Source organism: Bufo bufo, chromosome 3 (genome assembly GCF_905171765.1).
Source record: "Bufo bufo chromosome 3, aBufBuf1.1, whole genome shotgun sequence".
Taxonomy (NCBI): Eukaryota; Metazoa; Chordata; class Amphibia; order Anura; family Bufonidae; genus Bufo; species Bufo bufo.
In genome coordinates this window covers 668,538,638-668,565,493 of record NC_053391.1, presented here as the reverse complement: position 1 = coordinate 668,565,493, position 26,856 = coordinate 668,538,638, and the positions used below count along the sequence as shown (strand labels likewise).

The 26,856-nt window shown below is 43.0% G+C and overlaps 1 protein-coding gene across 5 annotated transcripts in view; it reads left to right on the top strand.

The window, feature by feature from the left end:
• Positions 1 to 26,856, top strand: part of FAT3 (FAT atypical cadherin 3) — a 588,664-nt gene that overhangs the window by 302,344 nt on the left and 259,464 nt on the right. For all 5 annotated transcript variants that reach the window (XM_040426352.1, XM_040426353.1, XM_040426354.1 and 2 more), the window contains one exon: positions 11,047 to 11,361. In XM_040426352.1, coding sequence (XP_040282286.1) covers positions 11,047 to 11,361 — 315 coding nt within the window. The remainder of the gene's footprint in view (positions 1 to 11,046; positions 11,362 to 26,856) is intronic.

Here is a 26,856-nt window from a genome sequence, read left to right as displayed (position 1 = left end):
CTGAACTTTTCTGTAACTTTCTGCTGTGTGAGGACAGACTAGCTGAGGAGGAGTAGCTTCTCCTAGGTCTCTGGACTTAACTCACAGAAGGATTCTCAGGGGATGCTTTCTTCCTGGAACTCTGGAGATTTGTAGTTTCTGCTTTCTTCATCCAGCTGAGGCTGAAGGTGCTCAGACTGGGAATATGGTCAAGTCTCAGCCGAGACAAGATCCTTGCTGTCTTCCCTATGCAGGGAAACTCCTCACACACACACCCTACCCCTAGCAGGGGGTGGGCTACACTAACTCTAACTTCCTTCTCCACCCATACAACAGGATGTGAGAACAGCCCACCTCTCCACAGAGGAAGAGCTTAGCTGGAATAGATTCATTAAACTGTACCTTGCCAAAGAGTTGCTGCCACCTGCTGGTGAGCCTGGAAAATTACAAGAACAATTGTGTTTAACATGGTTTTAGATGCACATTTGTGAAGACATAAATTACATTAGATGACAATGTAAAGCTCTTAGATGACAGTAGCGGGGTAGAGGCATGTAGTAACACAACTCTGGGGTGTTACACATGCATTCCCCATGTAATAACAATTTTGGAGCATCTATTCTTATGGATCGATGTTGTGCCATTCCTTTATTATTTCTAATAGAAGTTATGAATAAATTGCTATTAGCCTTCAATAAGGGTACAGAGGGGTGGTAACCAGTTTGGGGTGTGTACCTGCACAGACTCACTCTATCTAATCAGTGCTGCCATTTTCAGACTGTGCAGGCACACCCCCAACTGGTTACCCCCCCCCCCCCCTGTACCCTTACTGAAGGCAAATAGCAATTCATTCATAACTTCTAGTGCAAATAATAAAGGAATGGCACAACATAGAGTCATAAGAATAGATGCTCCAGAATTGTTAGTACGTGGGGAATGCATGTAGCTATTAGAATAGGCATATCAGGAGTGGTGAAAGGTCCTCTTCCACAAAGAGCCATAATAGGACCTTTACTTTATCTCCATATGCCTCCCATTTCTCAATCCAATACTATATGTATGATGAAGTAGGGAAGCATTGTTCATGGGGAGAATAGCTCCAGACTCTCCAGACAGTTTTATAGTAGGGTGCCATGTGTGTAGTACCTAAGGCCTTTTGTACTTGCACTGTCTCGATTTGGTGTTTCAGCAGCCTTTATAGCTATAAAATGCTGCTGTAAAAATACCAAACCCCCATGAAATCCCATTAAAAGCACAATAGTTATGGCTCTGTCATAAGTGGAACCCCACAGTAAACAGAACCTAATACAGAACTACCCAAACTTTTCATCATGGAGAAGCCCTGAAATATGTTTCCCAATTGGAAACCCTTAGTGTAACGGTAACCACTAGAAGAACCCATAACTAGGCTGCAGGGAACACCAGTGCTGGGAAACATTTAGAACACTAATATAATACTTGATGGTCCTGATGACATCTTGGCTCTTGGGGAAACCCTTCAACAGAATGAAAGGGAATATCCACCCATGTTGGTTTATTTCATAATATATCTTTACCCCAGAAGATACAAACCCAAGAACAATCACCAAAGCATAAAGCTGTGTTCACATTATGCTATGTAAGCACATTTTGCATAGGCTTCAGGAAAAATTGTGGTACATACACCAATTGTAGCTGTATTCCCCCATGTGTAAATAGAGCCTAACCCTACTCTGCCATGCAAAATAGGTGCTTACTTGCTCCTTTGCGTCCGGTAGCATGGGCCCTCTCCTTGCAGTAGGTCCAGCCACCGAAGTTGTCTTGCTCCTCCACAAAGACTACTGCCTGCTTCTTGCCAGGATGGCCTCGCGCTCGCTCCCTCCGTCTCTTAAAGGACCAGTGTGCGCAGACTCTAATTCACACCAGCCAAAAGTTGGGGTACTTAAGTCACCTTCAATATGGGAGCGTACCTAAGCAATTGGTTATAGTGCGTTAGTGTCTTGAAAAGGTGTGCTGATTATATATATATTTTTCCCATCTACTATCTATCGTGTACTGACTTCTGCCAAACTTGACCCTTTGCTGGCTCATTTGACCTCTGCCTGACCCTGAGCTGCCTTCCCTGGACTCTGCCTGCACTGTCTAACCCTTTGGTGTTTCACACCGGTGTCTCTTGACCTCTGTGGATTTGCTGTCAACCAAGCAAAGACTACTCATGGAGGTAGCAGCCTGGTAGATCCCCTTTAGCTAAGTCGAGATTACTGTATAGAAGTTAAAGGGTGAATACAAGAGGGCTACCAGGATAATACCTGTAGGAGTAGCACCGAGTCCAATCTGCTTGGTTCCATACCCACTCCATAACAATAGGGGTACAATACAAAATCTGAATCATGGCCTCCATATCACCCCGTGGTATGCGCATATTTTATACCCCACTATGTTGGCATGAATGCCTGCAGAAAAATATTGGTACTTATAGCAACTAAGAAGACAAATCAGCAGGTGTTCCTATTATGGAGTAAGCCTAGAAAATGTCCCTCACCAGACAAAAACCTTTGAAGTTCCTGTTGTTTCCACCTCCATATATCTCAGCAGGAGCAAAAACTCCCATGAGTCCACACTCTGCTGCGATAAAGCTTTGTACAAGAATCAACCTGACTTGTGCGTGCTGTGTATTTGGAATGTTTGCATTCGCTGTAAGGACATCCTACAAGCTGACGATCAACAACCCTGGTTATCCTTGCCCAAGAATGTCAATAATGCATGAAGGTCCCAGGCCTCCCCTCCTACTTCATGCAACCCTGTAGGTCCGAAATTATTTAGTCTTTAAATACCTTGAATGAAAATGCAGTAAAACCTCGCTCTCCACAATTAGAATCTTTCCCCGGCACTTAGGCTGTCTTCTCGTTCTTTCTCCTAGTCTTTGCTGAGCATGATGGCTCAATATTGCTTCTAAGCAGGAACTTGTGTTAAACTCTCGCTCCTGCGGTCTGGATTATTTTGTTTCATTAAAATAAAACACTGAAGAATAAACTGACATTTAACGTCTAATTTGGCTGGACGGGAACACGGTATTCGTGTCTTAAATGTTTCCAATTGGCTTCCTACCTGCGTCCTGAGACTACCAGCAGAGAATTTCTTTTTTCCGTCTAGGAGATGAAGATTTTGAAAAAAAAAAAAAGGATTTTTCCTCCTGGCACATTTGTGTAAAGTGATTGGACTGTCTGACACTTGTCTGCAATTTTTGTACATCTTGTAAAATTAATAAAGATAGCTCGAATAGGTCCCATAATCATCATTTAGGTTCAGGTATGAAGGACTGTTCCAGATTTTCCAATCTTAGGCCAAATTCACTCTTCAGTAATTTGATCAATTATTTCCATCATTTATTGTGACCCAAAACCAGGTGTGAGTCAAAAACACAGAATAGGCCCACATTTTTCCATTATTCTTTATCTCTGTGTAGGCTTCACTACTGGTTTTGGCTCACAATGACTGCTGAAAATAACTGACCAAATAACTGAAGTGTAATAACTGAAATTTCGGGAAATCTTTTTGTCTTGTCAAAGGGTCTTGACAATTTGTTCAATAAAATTTTACTTCTTACCTGAAAATTTTGAAACGATTTACAGAGGGTCCCAATGCAAATCTGTAATACCAACCACCACCAATGTGCCAGTTGTATTACTGGTGCCTTCTTTTGTGGTAGAGTTGCCTTTGAGCTCTCTCAGGCACCAGGTCCTCGGTGCAACTGCTGCCTCTGCACTCCCTAAAGTAACATCCTTACTCATACACATGGTTGCATTACAGATCCATGTTGTATGAAAGGGCATATTTACCATAGAGGCAAACCATGGTGCTGCTATGGGACAGAGAGGACCCAATCAGAATTGGTCCCATTATATACAGTATATATACCCTCCGTCTTCTTATGCTCCCTTGCGGTGAGCCCGACTGTCTCTAATTTTCCCATAGGGGGTGGCTTCTAAATGGCTAGCATGCGCACACTACTGGATACCAGCCAATTGCTGGCCATCTGTGGGTACTTTAGAGGTGAACCCGGACATAATCTCCCTTTTACACATTTAGCCTGTATCGGTGGAGCATCAGAGCATCTCTTGCTCCAATGCTCCTCCTTTCCCTGTGCTCCATAATGCAGGGCAAGGGCTGTTTGTTTGCTGATGATGATGTACCCGGCTTTTCTCTGTATGCTCGACAGAGGCTTCCGTCCAGCAGTGATCCCGGTGACGTCACTGGCAGTAATGGCCTGTAAAACAGCCTAGGGAAGCTCTAAAGACCACCCAATTGTGCCAGTGATGTCACCGGGATCACTGTTTCCGCCCAGCATACCTATGAGAAGCCCGGTACGTCGCCGATAGTGAAGAAAGGGCAAGGGGGAGCTTCAAAGCAAGTAATTTTAATGTGTGAAGGGGAACTTATGTCCGGGTTCAGCTCAAATGTCCTACTGGTCAGTTCAATCCTCAGCTGTTGGCTGGGGAAGGGATTAACAAAGAAGGGCCAAGCTTTTTCCCCCACTAACTACATGTAGAACGGAGGGAGGAGGCTTCTGCTGCAGCCACTTATCTTACAACCAGTCACAGGACAGTGAGAAGGAGGAGGACATGTCTTCGGATCTCCTAGAACATGGATGTCCAACCTGAGACCCTCCAGCTGTTGTAAAATTACAACTCCCACCATGCCCCGCTGTAGGCTGATAGCTGTAAGCTGTCTGAGTATGCAGGGAGTTGTAGTTTTGCAACAGCTGGAGAGCCGCAGGTTGGGCATCCCTGTAGGACCTAGAACACAGAACGAAGATTTCTTTATAAAATCTTCTCTTTTGATTTATGAGTCAATATAGTATCAAAGAGAAGAGGAAGGGCTGGGACATTTATTATTATTATTATTAGTATTATAATTTTTTATTTTTTTTATGTATTCTGTAACATAAAAAGACACTAGTATTATAAATGGCATATGGTAAGGGGGTAGGCTGCTACAAATTTTATATTGAGGTCAAGGGGCTTCAAGATATGCCCTCCGCCTAGAAACACTGCTATGGGTCCCTATTACAGATCCTTAGGGACTTAAGACGCTGATCTCTGTACATATGATTGTGCAGCCAGACGTAACAATGCAAAAGTGAAGAACTGATGCACAAACTTGTCGAAATTATGTGTGAGAAAATAAAACCTTAGCATGACACACTAGCAATCACAAAATGGGCCCATCGATTTTTTATAGGGGAAGGTGGGGGGGGTGTTCCATAACAGAAGTGTGGAAAGCCCGTTCTCCAAAACTGCCCCAAACGGTAGATGGGATTGTACCCCTCTCAGAATGCTGTTCACACCATTGATAGGGCACCATTGATTATATCATCTCTAATTTTGACTTTTTGTATGACTCTCACGAGTTTACACTAATAAAAATAGCAGCTAGTTATCACCTCCCCCATGCCGTTGGCGCACAAGATGTTACATGGTCACGTGGCCATTGATGAGCTCGCTGGATGTTCAGCCACATTGACCCAAATTTAAAAAGCTCCCGTTTTGAGCTCTCCTTTCATGTGCTAAGTGGAGATGATGAAAGATGTTAACATTTCAGACAATTTGCTCAGAGGTTAGATGTACATCAATTGTCGAGCAATTTTCAAAGGAGACCATCAAGAAATTGGATCATTTTCACAGCGAGGAACATTTTTCAAGATTCTTTTTTTTTTACATGGACGTCCCTCGGAGAGAAGATTGGGCGCCATTTCACCTTTATTGTGCCGTTATCAGAATGAGAACATTTAGAAAATGTCATAAGGAAAAATTCAAGGTTAAGTTATAATGTTCTGAGCTGTTAAACTGCGGATCTAGGACTTAAAGATACTAATTACATCGTTCACACTCCCGTCAGTCTTCTTCTCTGATCCTTCATCTCAGGTTCTACAGACGGAGACGTCAAATCATTTTATCGTGGCCGCGTTTTTTTTTACATGTTGGTTTGGTTTCATCTATAGTTTATGTCCAATATTTCCCATGTCTTATTACTACAGTAAATTATAAAAAAATAAAAAATAAACAAATTGATATTTGCAATAACAGCCGCAAAAAATCCCACCTAAAAATATTTAAAGGGGCAGTCAAGTTTAGAAAGTCATGAACAGGTACCTTATTAACCCTTGCACCCCCTTGCATAGAGCACCGTCATCACAGGTTCACAGCAGTGGTGCCTACGTGATCACCTGCGGAGGTGACAGCTTTGATTGACAGCTGCCACCCTGCTGCAATTGCTGGGATCAAAGGAAAATGTTTCATCCCTCGTAGTACGGCTACAAAAAGGATCTCCTTCTGGATCCTGCTAGTCTATAGAAGACATGGACATCCATTGATTTTAATAGACATCATGTAATACTTAATTTTCCCTGTTGCGGCACTGCAGGCACATTGACCACAATAGATTACTAGGAATCAGCGTAGTATGGCATCCTGTAATCACATTATTTTTGGTGGAACATTCCTTTTTGTGGAAAATCCCTTTAAAGAGCACCCATCACCAGGATTAGCCCTATTAAACTAGCCATAGTACCTTGCAGGGTTGATTTTGCTGATTAAAATGATACCTGTGTTGTGAAATTTGGTCATGTCATCCCCGAGAAAAGAGACCTTTGTTCTTTATTTTAATGAGAGCTTTAGTGTATCGAGGGGCGTGGCCAGCACTGGAAAACTGAGAGGCACTGAGGGATCAGGCCCCGCCCCCACGCACTGAAGCCCTCAATTGGAGGGACTCACAATCTAAGCTCCCTATCAGTATGTCTTTGGAGTGTCGGAGTAAAACGGAGTACCCGCAGGAAACCCATGCTAACCACTGAGCCTCCAGCAGAATAGTGAGTGCAGCTCTGGAGTATAATACAGGATGTAACTCAGGATCAGTACAGGATAAGTAATGTAATGTATGTACACAGTGACTCCACCAGCAGAATAGTGAGTGCAGCTCTGGAGTATAATACAGAATGTAACTCAGGATCAGTACAGGATAAGTAATGTAATGTATGTACACAGTGACTCCACCAGCAGAATAGTGAGTGCAGCTCTGGAGTATAATACAGGACGTAACTCAGGATTAGTACAGGATAAGTGATGTAATGTATGTACACAGTGACTGCACCAGCAGAATAGTGAGTGCAGCTCTGGAGTATAGTACAGGATGTAACTCAGGATTAGTACAGGATAAGTGATGTAATGTATGTACACAGTGACTCCACCAGCAGAACAGTGAGTGCAGCTCTGGAGTATAATACATGACGTAACTCAGGATCAGTACAGGATAAGTAATGTATGTACACAGTGACTGCACCAGCAGAATAGTGAGTGCAGCTCTGGAGTATAATACATGATGTAACTCAGGATCAGTACAGGATAAGTAATGTAATGTATGTACACAGTGACTGCACCAGCAGAATAGTGAGTGCAGCTCTGGAGTATAATACATGATGTAACTCAGGATCAGTACAGGATATGTAATGTATGTACACAGTGACTGCACCAGCAGAATAGTGAGTGCAGCTCTGGAGTATAATACATGATGTAACTCAGGATCAGTACAGGATAAGTAATGTAATGTATGTACACAGTGACTGCACCAGCAGAATAGTGAGTGCAGCTCTGAAGTATAATACAGGATGTAACTCAGGATCAGTACAGGATAAGTAATGTAATGTATGTACACAGTGACTGCACCAGCAGAATAGTGAGTGCAGCTCTGGAGTAAACTACAGGATGTAAGTCAGGGTCAGTACAGGATAAGTAATGTATGTACACAGTGACTCCACCAGCAGAATAGTGAGTGCAGCTCTGAAGTATAATACAGGATGTAACTCAGGATCAGTACAGGATAAGTAATGTAATGTATGTACACAGTGACTGCACCAGCAGAATAGTGAGTGCAGCTCTGGAGTAAACTACAGGATGTAAGTCAGGGTCAGTACAGGATAAGTGAGGGCCTGGCTGTTACATTATGTACTATGAGGGGCTGGGGGTGTTATACTATATACTGAGAGGGACTAGGGGTCTTATACTATATACTGTGAGGGACAGGGAGTGTTATACTATATACTGTGAGGGACAGGGAGTGTTATACTATATACTGTGAGGGACAGGGAGTGTTATACTATATACTGTGAGGGACAGGGGGTGTTATACTATATACTGTGAGGGACTAGGGGTCTTATACTATATACTGTGAGGGACTGGGGGTGTTATACTATATACTGTGAGGGACTGGGGGTGTTATACTATATACTGTGAGGGACTAGGGGTCTTATACTATATACTGTGAGGGACAGGGAGTGTTATACTATATACTGTGAGGGACTGGAAGTGTTATACTATATACTATATACTGAAGCCGATCCCTGAATAGTCAGTCCTACGCATATTACATGGCCTCAACTGAACCTTTGCCCTTCATTGATATACATCACCCCTATGTAGCAGAGTTCAGTACGCCGCAGAGGGCTGACACCTGCAGATTCAGATAAGTTGTCTATTTGTGTATTATAGATAGAGATCTGCATATCCTCCCGTGATATCACTGACGGGTGGTCCTCAACCAGCAAGAAATCAGCAGATAAGACATGTTAGCGCATAAGGTTTATTTTAACTTAGAAAAGGTATCTCGGAGGAGACAGATCATATGTGCAGAGGGATAGAGCTGAGTTTGTCGTTGGCACTGCGACATTTCTGCATTTTATGAGTATTATTACATTGTTTCGTGACTGTTAGCATTTGATATATGAAGAAGTGTGACTTCCATCAACGCGCGGGACAAGACACGCGGTGCAGTATAAAATAATGCGTCCCACTTTGGCCATCTGATACCTTGGAAGGAGAACCAACGTAAGCAATTCATTTATACTGCGCCTCATATAAAGCATAGTAAAATGTCCCCGTCCTGGAGAGCCTACGGAGCGGATCCTGTTTGTGCATGTGTGGAAGTGATTAAGCGTGGACGGCCGTCACGCACGTCTCCTGGTCAGGGATAGCGCGTGACAGCTGAAACATTAATGAAGTGAGCTTAGGTTACCAGACCAGAGCATTAACCAAAATCCCTTCCCTTTCCCACAGACACTGGGATATTTAGGCAAACACGTTCCTGAGTTTTGTCTACTTCTACGGCTTCTAATATATATCTGGGATGGAGACTCTCTGGATTATAGAGGCATCTGGAAGGTTCGAATTCCCACTAGAGAGTATAGCAAGTGTAGGTCATGAGCTTGTCAGGATTTTCTGCCGGCTGCTTCCTGTATGTGTACAGTCTAATACATCAGTTGTGAGGCGGCGGCGGCCAGAAGTGTCTTATTATAGCGGCTCTTCCAGCGATCCCTGTATAAAATGTTTTCACCACTTAGAAAGAATACGACACAGAGAAATGCAAAAACATAGTCATTAAATTGTCTGCTGCCGAGGAACCAGGAGTCCTCGACTGCCCTGTAAGACGCTAAGTAGTATGTTTAGAAATTGGGACTATTTGTACAGCGTGGACTGTGAGCAATGAGATCCCTTATAAGAATGCTTCATGGAGATGGCTTGTTAGGTTAAATAGTTGCCCCATCGGGAGCCATTTATAGGATAAGCCATAAATGTCAGATAGGTGCAGGTCCCACCTTTGGGACTAGCTCCTATCTCATGAACAGGGCCAGACAACACACCGCTCATGTGCGGCCTTTCCATTCATTGGTATGGGACCTCTAAAAAAAGCAGAGCCAGATATTTGCAGAAGTCCTATAACAGGGAATAGAGGGGTACACTGGGAACATAAAGTGGCCCTGAAAAAAAAAATCCTAAAAGTGGCCACAAGTTATAGGCGAGTCCTAATTGACAGAAGGCAGGGCAACACAAGTACACAGGACCAACACAAGCCAAAAGTAGGCAGGGACAACAGAAGTATGCAGGGGCATAGTGTTAAGGACCACTTCCCTTGTCTCAGCTGTTTCTCAGTGGTCATCACTTCTACCCTTTATAATCTGACCCCACACTTCTGACTATGCGGTAGATTGCTTCATTTGGTTTTGGAAAGAGCTGGAGTGTGGTTCTCCCTGAGTTCCTGCTCATCCTTCTACAACAGAAGCTAAGTGTCTCGCTTGTTTGTATTTTGTCTTTTTCCCTTGGCCGTGGTTACTAGGCCTCAGGGACACACTTGTTCCTTCATCTTGGAAGGAATGGGTGGTCTCAGCCCTGCCAATATCTTTAGGGATCCTCAGGGTCTCCAGGGCTTCCAGGTTCCTGTGTATGGGCATTTCTACCTTCAAGGGGTGCCCATACGGTTAGGAGTCAGGGCCAGGAGTAGGGTTCTTTGGGTGGTGACCCTTTCCCTTCCCTAGCATTGAGGCCTAGCGGCTTTTCCCTTCCCCCCTGGTTGTCGGTGTGGTATTTACTCTTTTACCTCATCTGTGACAGCAACAATGGAGTGAGAACCCATCGGTGGGGACCAGGTAAGTATGATTACTACCGCAGGTCTGGCCACGTTTGGTGGGGTGTGTAGACAAGGTTAGAAAGGCAAACAACCACTTTAATGTTCTCCCAAACTCCATAAACACTCTTAACTCATAATTTATGAACTTACAGTAGATCCACTACACTAAAACCTAACAAGAAGATCAACTCTTTGAGAAGATCACCCATCATCCAGACTAGACTTTTCTATGCTTTCAATATGTCAGCCTTCTTCTTTGAGAGAACTGCTTCTTGAGAAAGCAATTTTTTTGTAGATATTTTAGTTGGTAGTCTTAAAGGTTTCACTGTACATATGGAAATTAGGTTGTGTACCTCATTGTTGACATGGACCAAGAACAGTGAATACATTCTGTGTAAATCTCTGGGATTGGTTTTGCAATTGGAAACAGCCTCTGGTCTAATAACTCCCCCTTACTTTGCAGCCACTTCATAAATGAAGACTCTATAAGTGATCCAGAGATATTAGGTCAATTGACTTAAGAGGTTCTTTGGCAAAGATCATGAGCAATGTCTGGAATTTCTTGACTGATATATGGGCACATCGAATATATGGCTTACGGTACATTAACCATGTTATGTTCTTGTTTTTCAGGAGTTATCTACACTGCCGATGTTCTAGATAAAGAAACCACCAACTCATACTGGCTCACAGTGTATGCCACCGACAGAGGAGTTGTTCCTCTCTTCTCTACCATTGAGCTTTACATTGAAGTGGAAGATGTCAACGATAATGCTCCTCTGACTTCTCAGCCTATATACTATCCTACAATCATGGAAAATTCCCCTAAAGATGTGTCTGTGCTCCAGGTTCAGGCTGTAGACCCTGATTCGAACACCAGCGATAAGTTGACCTACAAGATCACAAGCGGGAACCCTCAAAACTTCTTTGCCATCAATGCCAAGACAGGTAAGATTTATTTATCCGTTTTTGCCATGGTGCAATGTTAAATGGTAGATAGTCATCAACTGATGGGTTGTCGTAATTTTTGAAAATATGAATAACTGTATTTTTTTGTCTGTATATTCTTACTATTGCTCTTCAAACGTCGTATTTTCACCTCGAACAGTAGTTAGACTTGTGGAACTAGGCCGACATCATCAATGTTAGCTAATCTGGCTGAATATTTTTGTACTGTAGACTTGGATAGCATTTACCATACAAATCCGAGGAATCTGAATGTTGGTTGGGTGCATTTCTCATAGAGCTTTCATCTAGCTATTGGGGTTGGGTTAAATTGTTGACTTTCGTATCTAGATAATCCTATTTAGAGTAAAATTTGGCACTTTCACCGGCAAGTCCATGCATATAGTCTATGCAGCAGGGTATTTTAGCACTGTGACTTTGATAGCTTATTGTTATCTTTAAAGAGGTTTTCTGGGATTTTAAGAAAATTTAAATTAATAAAATTAATAATATAGCCATTAGTTATCCATAATATCCCTTGCCACTCCAGGTTCCGTTGCTTCCATTGTCTCCGCCACCTACATCATTCACGTATCCATTGCAGCCAATTACACGTAGATCTCAGCAGTGATGCCTGCATATATGACATGTGACTGGCTGCAGTGGTCACATAAATGGTATACAGGACGTCAATGCTGCGGGAACAGCAGCAACCACCCTCTGAGTTCTTTTTTCTGACATCGACCTCCCGAGGAGTAAATAACTACAATAAGGAGTGACACTTTGATGTGGACAATACTAAAGAGGTTGTCCACATCAAACAATTAAAAAAAAAGTTAATCAATGGATGTCCTCTTAATGGGACAACACAGAAGTCAGCTGTAATCTGAGGGAAAAGCCATCACCAAGTGATCCATTATCTCACAGTGCCCCCGCAGGGGAAGTAAAGCATTACATGGGCTGTCACTGTAATGCAAGGGTGTGCTGGGTGCTCCAGACTGATTTGTAGCCATTGTCCAATCTGGCTGACTGATTGAGGTCCTATACAAGGTATAACCCTCCATCCACTCAGAATTCCCAAATAGTATATATGAAAATGGAATAAAAAGATACTAGTAGAACGTGCTACGGTTACATTTAACCCGTCTACCACTGGTCCCGTCTGGAACACATTAAATCTTTGCAGCAGCGGAAGGAATTAGGTCACAGCTTTAAGCGAGGCATTCCTACACACTGTCATCTTACTTTCACCTCTAAGTGATTGCACCACTGTGGGGAGTCCTTTTGTTCATTTCGTGTGGCGTCGGAAACCTTGAAATAACAAGGCAAACAGGTCTCGCTCACAGCAGTGTCCAGTCAGGTCCATGTTCTGTGCATCTCTTACAGTGGACCCTGCTGCGTCCCCGGTAATCTGTATCACCGCCTTCAGCTACTTTAAATCTTTAAATTTTCTATAAAATGGAAAAAGAGCACAGATGAAAACCTGCTATCCCTGTCTGAGGACCAGACGTTGCCTCCAAATGAGCTGCTTTTCTGAGATGAGCGCTCAATCAAAAAATTAAGTACAGCTTGCAGCAGACACGACGCGCGAGGTCTCTGTACATTAGAAAATGCATCGACTGCTGTTCGAATGACGGCTCTTGGATAAGGCACAAAAAGTTTTTCGGCCAAAATGCCTCGGCTTCTCTGTTCCTGTAGATGTTCTCCTTAAATCTTAAGGGGTTAATTGTCATCAACTCATAGGCAACCCATTCCATATGCCTCATGAGGGCCTTTTAAAGTAATAGTGAGGGGAACCCTCAGTGTCGGACTGGGGTACCTAGGACCCACCAGTAAAATTTATTTTGGGGGCCCACCGTACGGATACATTCAAGTATAATAAATAATCTAACAAGTTTTTTATATGAACACAGGCTGGTTGAGGTGCTGTACATTGAATATATGTATGTAGAGCAGTAAATCTAAAGTGTTATGTGCTACTTGTGCCGGGGGTGGGAGACTAGGGGCCCACCTTGCTCAGGGGCCCACCGGGGGATTCCCCTGTACCCCTGTGGGCCAGTCCGAGCCTGGGAACCCTCATCAGGAAACCCCCTTTGCAATACGAGCTGATGTTTTTTGAAGAACGCAGCCATGTCCCAAGAACACCATAGGATAGATGATCGATGGGTGCTCCATAGCTGGAATCCCCCTGGTGGAGACCCACACTCCCTACAAAAATGGGAGCTCTATGTTCATCACCCATAGACTTTAAAAAAATTGAAGTGCGCTATGGACACTGGACCCCCACTCTTGTGATCAGTGGTGGCAGGGCCGGTGCAAGGATTTTTGCCGCCCTAGGCAAAGATCCATTTTGCCGCCCCCTCATGTCACTCACTCACTGACAGACACACTGACAGACAGACACGCACTCAGACACTCACTGACACAGAAACTCACCGTACACAGAAACTCACTGACAGACACACTCACTGACAGACACACATACACTCACTGACAGACAGACAGACAGACACACACTCACTCACTGACAGACCCTCACTGACAGACATACACACACACTGACAGACAGACACGTACTCAGACACTCACTGAATACCGTACACAGAAACTCACTGACAGACATACTCACTGACAGACAGACACTCACTGACAGACAGACACATACTCACTGACAGACACACACTCACTGACAGACACACACTCACTGACAGACAGACACATACTCACTGACAGACACACACTCACTCACTGACAGACCCTCACTGACAGACACACACCTACCCACTGAAACACACACACACAGAAACTCACTGACAGACACTCACTCACTGACAAACATACAGACACTTACCGACCGACAAGCATCCACACTCACTGACACACACACACAGACACTCAATGACAGACACACATACATTTACTGACAGAAAGACAGACAGACATACACTCACTCACTGACAGACCCTCACTGACAGACATACACACACACTGACAGACAGACACGTACTCAGACACTCACTGAATACCGTACACAGAAACTCACTGACAGACATACTCACTGACAGACAGACACTCACTGACAGACAGACACATACTCACTGACAGACACACACTCACTGACAGACACACACTCACTGACAGACAGACACATACTCACTGACAGACACACACTCACTCACTGACAGACCCTCACTGACAGACACACACCTACCCACTGAAACACACACACACAGAAACTCACTGACAGACACTCACTCACTGACAAACATACAGACACTTACCGACCGACAAGCATCCACACTCACTGACACACACACACAGACACTCAATGACAGACACACATACATTTACTGACAGAAAGACAGACAGACATACACTCACTCACTCACTGACATAAATACACAGGCAGACACTCACTCAGTCAAACACTTAAACACTCCCCTCCCTGGGGTCCAGTGTGGTGCAGCTCCTCAGTCCTCCAGCGCGCCGTTTAGTATGCCGGGGACGGAATTACGTCATATTCCGGCATCACAGAGGGCGCGCGAGGGAGGAGTGGGGAGCTGCTAGAACAGCCTCCCTTGCCGCCCGCCTCCTCTCCTCCGGTAATTTACTGGCAGAGCAGGCATTTGCCATCAGGGTAAGCAGATGCCTGCTCTGCCATATTTTAGAAGGACCTCCACCTCCTGGCGCCCCTGTAACGGCGCTGGGGGCGGCTCAAGAGCCGCTCACCCAGGGCTGCAGCCCCAGTCAGGGGGAGCCCACTAGGGCGCCCCCAGCAGGCCGGCGCCCCCAAGGCGAACGCCTAGTTCGCCTATATGGTTGCGCCGGCCCTGAGTGGTTGTCCCAGAGTTTGTACTCCAACATAATTAGAAACCGAGCACCACTTGGATTCCTACTGATAAATAGAATGGGGAGCCTGTGTCCCCCATATGAATTTGGCAGCTGTCGAGCATGTGCAATGCCACTCCAATCATCTTCATGAACTGCTGTCTATAGCATAGAGCTGTCTACCGGCTATCTCCCAATGAATGAATCTTCAGCACAGATGCTCGAGCGCTGCTCTATTCATACGGAGGACACAGGACCCCTGTTCTCACCATCGGTGGTGGTCCCAGGAGTCGGTCCCCCACCGATTGGGCACTTTATCCCTATCCTGTGATTAAAGGATAAGTTTAAATCTTGAGACAGTCAATCTGCAAAAATGATTGGGGATTTCAGCTCTGAAGCCTGCAGAATTATAAATACAGCCATGGAAAATATTCAAAACTCAAAAAATACTCCATATTTTGTGTACATTTTGTCCATGAAACCTTCTAAATACTCATAAATACCCCGAGATGTTGGTTGTGATATTCATTATATTTTATTTCTCAGATGTAGTGTAGTCCAAAGGAATTAATAATGTATATAATTGTGCGCTCGGCATCCGACGATAGACCGTGGGTCCAGATGATGGTGGAAGGGTGAAGCAGAGGGCATCCTACATCGTCGCGTTTTATGCTGAATACTTGTAACTAATTGCCATAGAACTGATGAGCCATTAATTCTGCGACGTGCCATGTGGGACACCAGAGACTCGTAGAGACTCGACTATTTTTGAGTTTATTACATAAACACACGGACCGGAAGACTAGGCTAATGAGCTTTTCTTTTTTTCAGGCGGTGAATACAGTTTTTTATGTAGAACCCAAGAGAAGTCTTTGCAATTTTTAAGAACCTAAAAAAAAAATTAAACATGACAGCAGACAATTGGGGAAGGTAAATACATGGTATAATAAAGTCATAAAGTGATGGAAAGAGGTTCCCCTGTGCTTGTAGATGTAGCGGGAGGAGATATAAAATCACCACCATACCGTTACATTTCTTGTTTTAATGTGTTTTTGGGGCTTTTCTGCCTCAGTGCCTCCACGACCACATGTATGGCTTCCTGAAAGGGGTAATTGGCAAGTCAGCATTGCTGAAGAATAGCTTCTCCCGAATGCCCTCAAGACAACATTTGTTTTAGATCCTTGCCCCTCCGAGCCATGAGTTTATGTTTGAATAATTCAGTATTTATTTATTGCTTTCACTTTTTATGCTTGTTGTTTGATTGTTATTTTCCCCATTAGGACTTTAGCTTCACTTTGTGTTTTTCAATATTTCGAAAAATGTGTTAAAGGGATACGAGTCCTAAAGTCGGCCAGTTGTAAAATTGCTGTCAGTGAGAAAAGCTGCTGAAGTAATTCAGGAATATGTAGGGAAATGTTTGTAGAAGTTCTCAGAAATCGAGATATTGGAGATAAGAAGGCAGTCATGGGGGCAGACATATTTGTAGAATTCTTTATTGTTATCCCATTGAATAACACAACCGTCAAACCCTTCCTGAAATGGCTAATAAGTGGAAACATGTGGTTACAGGCACCACCAAACCTTCGCCTACTTACAGAGGAAGAGGTAATGTATGTACACAGTGACTGCACTAGCAGAACAGTGAGTGCAGCTCTGGAGTATAATATAGGATGTAACTCAGGATCAGTACAGGATAAGTAATATAATGTATGTACACAGTGACTGCACTAGCAGAATAGTGAGTGCAGCTCTGGAGTATAATACAGGATGTAACTCAGGATCAGTACAGGATAAGTAATGTAATGTGTGTACACAGCGACTGCACCAGCAGAATAGTAAGTGCAGCTCTGGAGTATAATACAGGATGTAACTCAGGATCAGTACAGGATAAGTAATGTATGTACACAGTGACTCCACCAGCAGAATAGTGAGTGCAGCTCTGGAGTATAATACAGGATGTAACTCAGGATCAGTACAGGATAAGTAATGTATGTACACAGTGACTCCACCAGCAGAATAGTGAGTGCAGCTCTGGAGTATAATATAGGATGTAACTCAGGATCAGTACAGGATAAGTAATGTAATGTATGTACACAGTGACTGCACTAGCAGAATAGTGAGTGCAGCTCTGAAGTATAATACAGGAGGTAACTCAGGATCAGTACAGGATAAGTAATGTATGTACACAGTGACTGCACCAGCAGAACAGTGAGTGCAGCTCTAGAGTATAATATAGGATGTAACTCAGGATCAGTACAGGATAAGCAATGTAATGTATGTACACAGTGACTGCACTAGCAGAATAGTGAGTGCAGCTCTGGAGTATAATACAGGATGTAACTCAGGATCAGTACAGGATAAGTAATGTATGTACACAGTGACTTCACCAGCAGAATAGTGATTGCAGCTCTGAAGTATAATACAGGAGGTAACTCAGGATCAGTACAGGATAAGTAATGTAATGTATGTACACAGTGACTGCACCAGCAGAATAGTGAGTGCAGCTCTGGAGTATAATACAGGATGTAACTCAGGATCAGTACAAGATAAGTAATGTATGTACACAGTGACTCCACCAGCAGAATAGTGAGTGCAGCTCTGGAGTATAATACAGGATGTAACTCAGGATCAGTGCTGGATAAGTAATGTAATGTATGTACACAGTGACTCCACCAGCAGAATAGTGAGTGCAGCTCTGGAGTATAATACAGGATGTAACTCAGGATCAGTGCTGGATAAGTAATGTAATGTATGTACACAGTGATTGCACCAGCAGAATAGTGAGTGCAGCTCTGGAGTATAATACAGGAGGTAACTCAGGATCAGTACAGGATAAGTAATGTATGTACACAGTGACTCCACCAGCAGAATAGTGAGTGCAGCTCTGGAGTATAATACAGGATGTAACTCAGGATCAGTGCTGGATAAGTAATGTAATGTATGTACACAGTGACTCCACCAGCAGTATAGTGATCGCAGCTCTGTAGTGTAATACAGGAAGTAATTCAGGATCAGTACAGGATAAGTAATGTATGTACACAGTGACTCCACCAGCAGAATAGTGAGTGCAGCTCTGGAGTATAATACAGGATGTAACTCAGGATCAGTACAGGATAAGTAATGTAATGTATGTACACAGTGACTCCACCAGCAGAATAGTGAGTGCAGCTCTGGAGTATAATACAGGAGGTAACTCAGGATCAGTACAGGATAAGTAATGTCATGTATGTACACAGTGACTCCACCAGCAGAATAGTGAGTGCAGCTCTGGAGTATAATACAGGATGTAACTCAGGATCAGTACAGGATAAGTAATGTAATGTATGTACACAGTGACTCCACCAGCAGAATAGTGAGTGCAGCTCTGGAGTATAATACAGGATGTAACTAGGGAGAAGTACAAGATGCGTGATTTTAGTATGACTTTATTCTACAGATATACTTCTTATTTTTTTTCTTTCTCATGTGAAGGATTTCCTGTATTTACTCAACGTTGTCCTTTTAGCTGCTGGAGTAAAGGTTTGGTGGTGTACTTTGATAGGATTTGCATGCTTGGCACTGTCCTAATAGACTCTAGGTATTATCTTAGGCGGTGGGTTAATCACCTCTCATGTAAGTAGACTTGTGGTATTTTACTTAAAGTTAACGGTTTCTTTGCTCAATTTCCCGCGATCAGCAGATTTTACCACTTTGCAGTTGGCTGCAGGTTTTAGGCCATTTGGATTAGGTATAACAGTAATCAAACTGCTGACTGCTGATGAAACTCTCCTTTAATGCTTCCCTGTAGCCTGACATACTGACATCCGCTATCTGCCTCTCTATCCATTTAGGCTTTAGACGTATTAAATAGCATTTCACCACAACATGCAACGGGAGGGATTTCCAGAATGTGCAAACCTTTAATCTGTCAGCGTGTTCTTTATAGATATGTTCTAAAGGAACTTAAGGGGCCATATTGTATTTTTTCTACCTTTCTGCCTGCAATGTTTATTTATGGGGTCATTTTTAAATTCAATATTCATACAAAACAATTTTTTTAGATTTTTTTTCTGAATTCTGAGTGCATCCAACCAGAAGACCACTGCTGCCACCACTCATAGCAGAGGTTAGGGGCATAGAGCACTTCACAGTGAAGCTTTACTCCCTGGTCACTTGCAGATGTAGAATCTGGCAGAATAAAAGTTCATATTCACACTGCTCCTGATGCAAAAAGCACCACAAAAAAGGTATATTTGTACTACTTTTTCAACCCCTACTTAGTGCTGTCAGCAGTTTAGCATGATCAAAACTGCTGACAGATTCCTTTTAGGCCACAGGCATTTAATAGAGGCTTGTAGCTATGGTACCACTGTGTTAAATTTGTAACACTTTTAAGTAAAGACGTCTTCAAAGAAGGCTGCATTCTTCACACAACCACTCCTGTCCACAGGTTCTGTGTGATAGTGCAGCTCAGTCCCATTCACTTCAATGGAGCTGACCTGCAATACCATACACTAACCATCAACTGGTGTGGGCGCTGTTTCTGAAAAAAAGTAGCCATGCCTTTCTTTTACTAGACAAACCCTATTAAATGAGTCTTCCAGATTTATGCATAACTGAAAGTTCTACAGCTACTTTGTGTTTCAATTTTTCACCAATGTGAAGATCTCGGCTTCCTGTCAGTAAACACTGGGGCAAGAATCGTCAGATTTCTGGCTCACATTGTGTTCACCTAGAGGCTGAAAACACTGTATAGGCTGAATATTGAGGGTTTGCTACAATAGCATATAGCATGGACTAACTGTTCCACCAGTGCTTTTTCATTTTACCCTAGTGGTAGCCTCAAACTGTTCAATCAGCACTTTTTCATATGATTTTACCCTAGTGGAAGCCTCAGTCTGTTCAATCAGTGCTTTTTCATAATTAGATTTTTTTAAAATCTACTAACAGAAGGACCCGGCTTCACAGGGGTATATTTCATCTATTTCATTTAATGTTTGTGTGTAATTAAAACATATTGACAGTATCCCCCATAACAGTGACCTCTACAGCACCCCGCCCCTTTAACAGTGAACTCCACAGTCCCCCACCCCTTAATACTGACCTCCCCCCCACAGTACTTCGCCACTATAAAATGGGACCTCCACAGCAGCCCATCCCCTTAACTTTGACCTTCACAGCATCCCGCCCCTTTAACAGTGAGTTTCACTGCACCCCACTGCCTTGACAGTGACCTCCTCAGGGCCCTGCCACCTTAACAGTGACCTCCACAGCAGTTGCCCTTTTAATAGTGGCCCCTGCCTCCTTAACAATGACCTCCACACTGTCCGCCCCTTTAACAGTGACCTCCACAGCGGCCTGCCCCTTAACAGTAACATCCACAGTGAACGCCTCTTTAACAGTGACCTCCACAGTGCCCGCCCCTTTAATGCTAGGGCTACACAATGACATGTGTTGCTGGACATTTTGTCTCAACTATTTTTATAATGATAGGCTGTGGTGTTGCACTGTGACAGGTGACATGTCACATTTGCAGCATGCCACATGTCGCAGTGCATTTGTGCGACATCAATGTCACGCGACACGTGTAGCAGTGTAGTTGTGCCCTGTGTGTCGTAAGACTTATTTTCGTCCTGTAGCCCTAGCCTAAAGCTGACCTACAGCAGTGAAGAAAAATGGCTGGGTTGTTATGGAAACCTGGAGTAAAACTGTGTGTATGTGGAGACTAAGGGCCTGCGAGCTTCTATTGGCTGATAAGGGACATGTGACTGTGTGTATGGCCGTTGGGATATGAAGAGAAAGACTTGCAGGCTTGTATTGGCTAATGCAGGTCATTTTTTGGGAATATCTCAGGAACAGTACGTCCTAGAGAGCTGATACTAAGTTTCGTTGAAATCGATGGTTGCGTTTTTGAATGATTGAGTGATCGAGGAACATACATACATACGTCCTTTATATATATAGATTACTCTGCTTGTATCCCCACGTAATGCTTCTCGGGAAATGAGATATACAAGTTAGTCTCCTTTCCAAAAAAAGAAAGGAAATCTGAGTGCTTCATACCAGGAATCTAGCTCTTTCTGGGTAACTTCTCTTTAACTGAGCTGAGTAAAGAAAGTTTGCTTGGCTGCCTGAGAGGCCTTGGTTGGGGTACTATTTCTCGTTATGGAGGGCACTGGAGTATGCATGAGGAATAGTGTAAGCCAGTTAATGCTCCTCTGGGTTTCTGGGAAAATATATGCAAACTAGCACATCTTACATCTGCCGGCATTAGGCTTAGGAAAGCTAATTTGAATATCTTTCCTAGAAACCCAGTGGCCAGAGAAACGTTTCCTGGCCTACAATACGCACACATACCACATACTAGGCACTCTCCATAGTGAGAAAGAGCCCCCCCTCCCCCCAAACTACACATATATATATTGCCCTGGAACCCAGAGTAGCATATTATGCTCTCTCTTCTCTATCTCTCTGTACTCTACACAGTCTTTCCAGAAAATATGTAAGTTCTATGAGACCAGAGAGTGTTATATACTAACTTACAGAGCAGTAAGGATTGAGGATTCAGGTAGGATCAATTCGTACCCAAATTGTAATTTATCATAAATTTGGCAAATCGGATCCAAAATTAATTTCAAGAAATTGCTTCATGTCTGGTGTGGACAATCCTCAGTGAGCTCTAGACTGATACATTGTATCTGTAATGATACTTTGTAGCAATTGACAATTAGAGAGAGAAGTTTGCTGCTGATTAGGGATGAGCGAACCGAACTGCAACTTTTTCACTGAAGTCCGGGTTTGGGTTCTGTGTTCGGGTCATTTTATTATTTTCCGTTAAAACGTGGTTAAAGCGGAAAATAATAGCATTCTTAAGACAGAATGCAAAAGACGTCGTCACAGGTCCTTTTGGAGGTCCTGCTGAAAGAAGATAGAAGACACTGCGGCAGCGCGATCAGGTGGATGAGGTGAGTTTTTTTTTGTTTTGTTTTTTTACCACTAAATTGACATATTCTTTTGCATTCTGTCTTAAGAATGCTATTATTTTCCGCTTTAACCATGTTATAATGGAAAATAATAAAGTGAAGTTCGGGTCCCCATTGATTTCAATGGGGTTCGGTGTCAAGTTCGGGTCCTGAACACAAACTTTGACCTGAAGTTCGACCGAACCCGAAATTCCACAGGTTCGCTCATCCGTACTGCTGAGGTCATTGATGCACAGAGGATTGTCTAGACCAGTTCTTGTCTAGACCCTGAGCTGTAGGCCCTCTGTGTGCCGCCATATGGTACGTCTGTAAGGCAGCATGTACGCGAGGCTTGACGGTTGCATTGCAGTATAGTGTAAGGTTCTCTTTAAGATGAAATAAAATAGTGACTACAGGAATTGTTTTCTATGTCAATCATGCTAAACAGATGCACTTTAAGTGATGCTAAGGAGAATGGCTACCTCTGCTTGCCTGCGAAGTGCACAGCGCGTCGTGCTGAGATAATGTCATATTCCTCGCCGCTGAATATTTCAGGTATTACGTCCTATGGCTCCTCGTTGGCAAAGGTACTAATTCAGTGTGAATGTGGTAATCACATTGCATTTGCAGATCTGACACCCCGAGATAAGACTGACGGTCACCTGTTCATTTCCACTTCACAGCTCATAGTGAGAGTGTTGTCTTATCGACGCGTTTTAAAGCAGAATCCCAGATCCTATTAGATTATATGTTATAATAACTGGATACACGGCTCAGGATAAGCAGCTCCCCACCAATTCGAATATGAAGTTTGACAGTGCACCTATAGGGCTTATACCTACTTGTTTAACCCCATTAATAACTACTTGTTTAACCCCATTAGTCATATAGACAGGTCCAAGCAGAAGACATTTCTGTTGTTTTCCCCCACATAACGTTAAATATAGGCGTTCCATACGTGCTCACACCGTCCTATTTAATAAAGTAAATGTTTGCTTTATTAATATATCTTAACTGCGGTCTATTTTTCTGGTACAGAGCTCCAAATCTCCTGCACGAACGAGTTTAAAGGGGTTGTCCTATGAAAAACATTCTATATGTTTTAAACCAGCACCTGGATCTGAATACTTTTGTAATTGCATTTAATTAAAAATGTAGTATAGCCAGCGAGTTATTCACAGAAATATATCTGTATAGCGCCACCTGCTGTTTGCTATTTTTCAAAATTCTTTGTCCGTCTCAATGAGATGGAAGCACATGCTCAGTTCCATCCTTCAACTGCCAAGAGCTACAGTAGACAGGACGCACCTACCTAAATCTAGCAGAGCAATGAATGGAGAGATCTCTGGATCCATGTGAGCTACAGGGCTGGTTCTAGCTTTGTTAGACAGATATCGTCATGTCCTATATGATATTGGATTTCCATTACTCATAAGATAAGGGTCTACCTTCAGCCACCACTTAATGGAGCTTACTGCAGACTGTTATACAATGATCTCAGCGATAATTCGGTATTCATTAAGAACTTGAGCTCCCCCTAGTGATGGTGGCAGACACAATAGGTTCTGAGAAGCAGTGCCAGGCAATGCTACATACACGTGCCATTATCACTGCTCTTGTGGCAGCTGTCTGGTGCAAAAAAGGCAATTTTTTGTTTGCTTGCACAAGCGTAATTTGCAGAAAATTTGGGTCTTCAAGGTCTTCAGTTTTTTGTTTGTTTTTTAAAATAGTGGGTAGGGCTTATCATGAAAGGTATGTCCCAAAAGATTTACTATGATTTATTCCAGAAACTAAAATTCTACTCCTGCTTTTCAAACACATAGACATCCAGAAGATACCCCCAAATTTATAAAAAAAAAAGGCCTTCACCTCTCAATATATTTGGCATATCTTTCACCAGCAGATATTTGTCGTATGAAAGGCCAGATTGAATAAATTAGTCCCAGTGGGTCTAGAAAAACACTGACAGGCCATCAGTGTGTATTCCTCGTGAGTGCGAGTATTTTACTTGATTCTTAAAGGGAATGTGTAATCAGAATTGTTGGTGATTTTTTAAAATTTTCTATGCCACTTTTTATTTGGTTAAAAAAAAAAGCTTGAAATCTTACTGTTTTCACCCTAATTATAGGTCAGCACTTTCTATTTTCTGTGGAGATCACTTCTCAGCAGTCATCTCATTATCATTACAGGTATGATTTATAATGCGAGATAAAGTATCACAAAATATCTACCATTCAAAATAGGCGAAGTGACAGCTCAGCTCCTACCCCTCCCTGCGCAATGACCTCTACACAGGTCACAGAGCATGCCCACAACGCTCTCTCCCATACAAGTCATCTCCAGATGTGGCTGCTGGTAAAGCATGTCTCTGTAGGCTGTTTACCGCAGTCAGGGTAAAATGGCCGCCACCGTAATCATGGGTGAAAAATAAAAAAAAAAGATTTACAATCATCAAATAAAAAAAAGATTAGTAAAAGGAGTTTTCTTTCAATATCTGGTTTTAATTAGTAAAAAAAATAAATAGCGGTATCTAGGTGATACTGTACATTCCCTTGCCTGGTAAGATGCAGATTTACTTTTAATCAATGCTTAGGAGGAATTGAAGGAATTGATTTAAGATGGTGGTAGCCCTGGAGAATGTCTTTATTGCGTTTCAACTGGGGATGGGATTATAAAATGCAATTTTCTTACTTGCCGTAAACAGGTGCGGCCGGGTTTATGGAACTGGTCACGGAGATTAAAATCTTAATGACTTTTAATTACTATGAAGTAAATAAAAATGATGTAAAGAATTCAATTTGAAGGTTAATTCTACTTTAATTAATAGTCTGGGGTTGACTATTATAAGGAAAAATGTATTACGGAGGAACCTAGAGCACTGTGCTTTTGAAATTTGGGCATAGACAGGCCAATAAACTTTTTTCCAAAAATAGCTCCACACCTCTCTACAGGTTGTGTGTGGTACTACAGCTCCGCCCTACGCATGTCAATGGAGCTAAGCTGCAATACCAGACACAACCTGTAGACAGGCGTGGCGCTGTTTCTGAAAAAAAGCAGCCATGTTGTTCTTAGCTTGGACCATCCCTTAAAGTGCTTACAATGACTGGAAGCTCTCTTTATCTTCGCTCTACACAGTTGAATTATTTCTCAAATTGGCCCATCGGGAATGTGTCATCAGAAAATGACCTATTGTTCTAATCAGGTTTTTAGGGTAACATAAACCTAAGAATATTTGGTGATTTTTTTGTTTGTTAATTTTCTATTTTCAATGCATACAAAAAATAATAATCCTGGGAACATGAAGGATTCGTGTTTGGTCTATGTATCCGTATTTCGCCCTCTGGGTGTCATCCATATTCCACAGACTTGGCTAAGCTGAATATTCATTTCTGGAGCATCTTCTTGCAACAATTTATGAAAACCACAGACCAAACATGGATGCCTTTAAAGTTGTGTCCGTGTTTTTCACAGAACCATGGACTATACTGTGTGACAGATCCGCAATCAGACAAAAATAGGACATACTTCACCACGTGTCACCACGGACCCATGGTTAGTGGAAAACAACTGGTGTGTGAATGGACACATTAAAGCCAATGGATATGCGTGTTGTCCGAGGAGAGCACACGTCTGTGATTCACTCACTTTAAGGTTGCCATACACTTAAAGGTGTGGGAGTCTGACCACCATGGTCCCACCAGTCACATGAATGGGGGTCCCACCTCTCCACCTTCACCCCACAGGTCTGCTGGCACTCTATTCAAGTCTATGGGACTGCCGAAGATAGCCAAGTGCTTTACACAGCTTTCTTCGGCAGTCCCATCGAGTTGAACAGACTGCCAGCAGACATGCACGACTGCAGCTCCATTGAAATTTAGAAATGTGATCATCGTTTGTCCCACTGGTTAGATCACAGCTGATAGGGTTGTTGTTGTTTTTTTTTTTTTTTTTTTGTTGCAGGAAACCCCTTTAAGATGGCAGTTGGCCAAACACTGATTTGACCAGCAGCTATCTCAGAACTTCACTGCTGGGTTTGTGCAGGCTCCGACTGTGAATGTTTACTCAAAAGGGGAGATGGAGACAATTGCACATCAGACACATCTGCTGGCAAAGGACAAATGGGCTTTTTGGTGTTTTTGGGGGAGAAAAAAAACAAATCCCATAAATCCAACTAACGTTGACCTTGAAACGTGATTCAGAAGTGGAGATTTCCTTTACAAATGGTGAGATTTAAACCCATAACCCTAGTCCTGCAAGGAACAGCGCTAATCACATCCACGAAGATTCTTCATTCACATTGACAACCTCATCGCTACCCGTGCCGAATTTAATTACAGCACATGTTGTTGTCACGCTCCGAATCCCTTTAATTTCCCTCCATCACATCTTATCTCAGTAATGTTCGTGTCCTTCTCATGGATATTTCTGCGACCTGCAGCTCAGAAATTGATATTACTTGAATTTCCATATCACCCATAATTCCATGGGTTTTAGAAATGCCCGGCTCCTCATGTGGTCAAACCATCCTAGTTACTTGAAATTGATATTTAGCTTTTCCTTAGATCTGTTGGTTTCTGGGAAAGCTTGGTGATGACCTCCACGGCTGCCCAGACCCATGCACAGAAAATGTAGACAAGGCTTAGGCTCCCTTCACATCGCCGTTTCTCCTTTCCGTGCATGCAGGACTTTCGTCTCCGCTCAAAAATCATATTCTGAGCGGACACCGAAC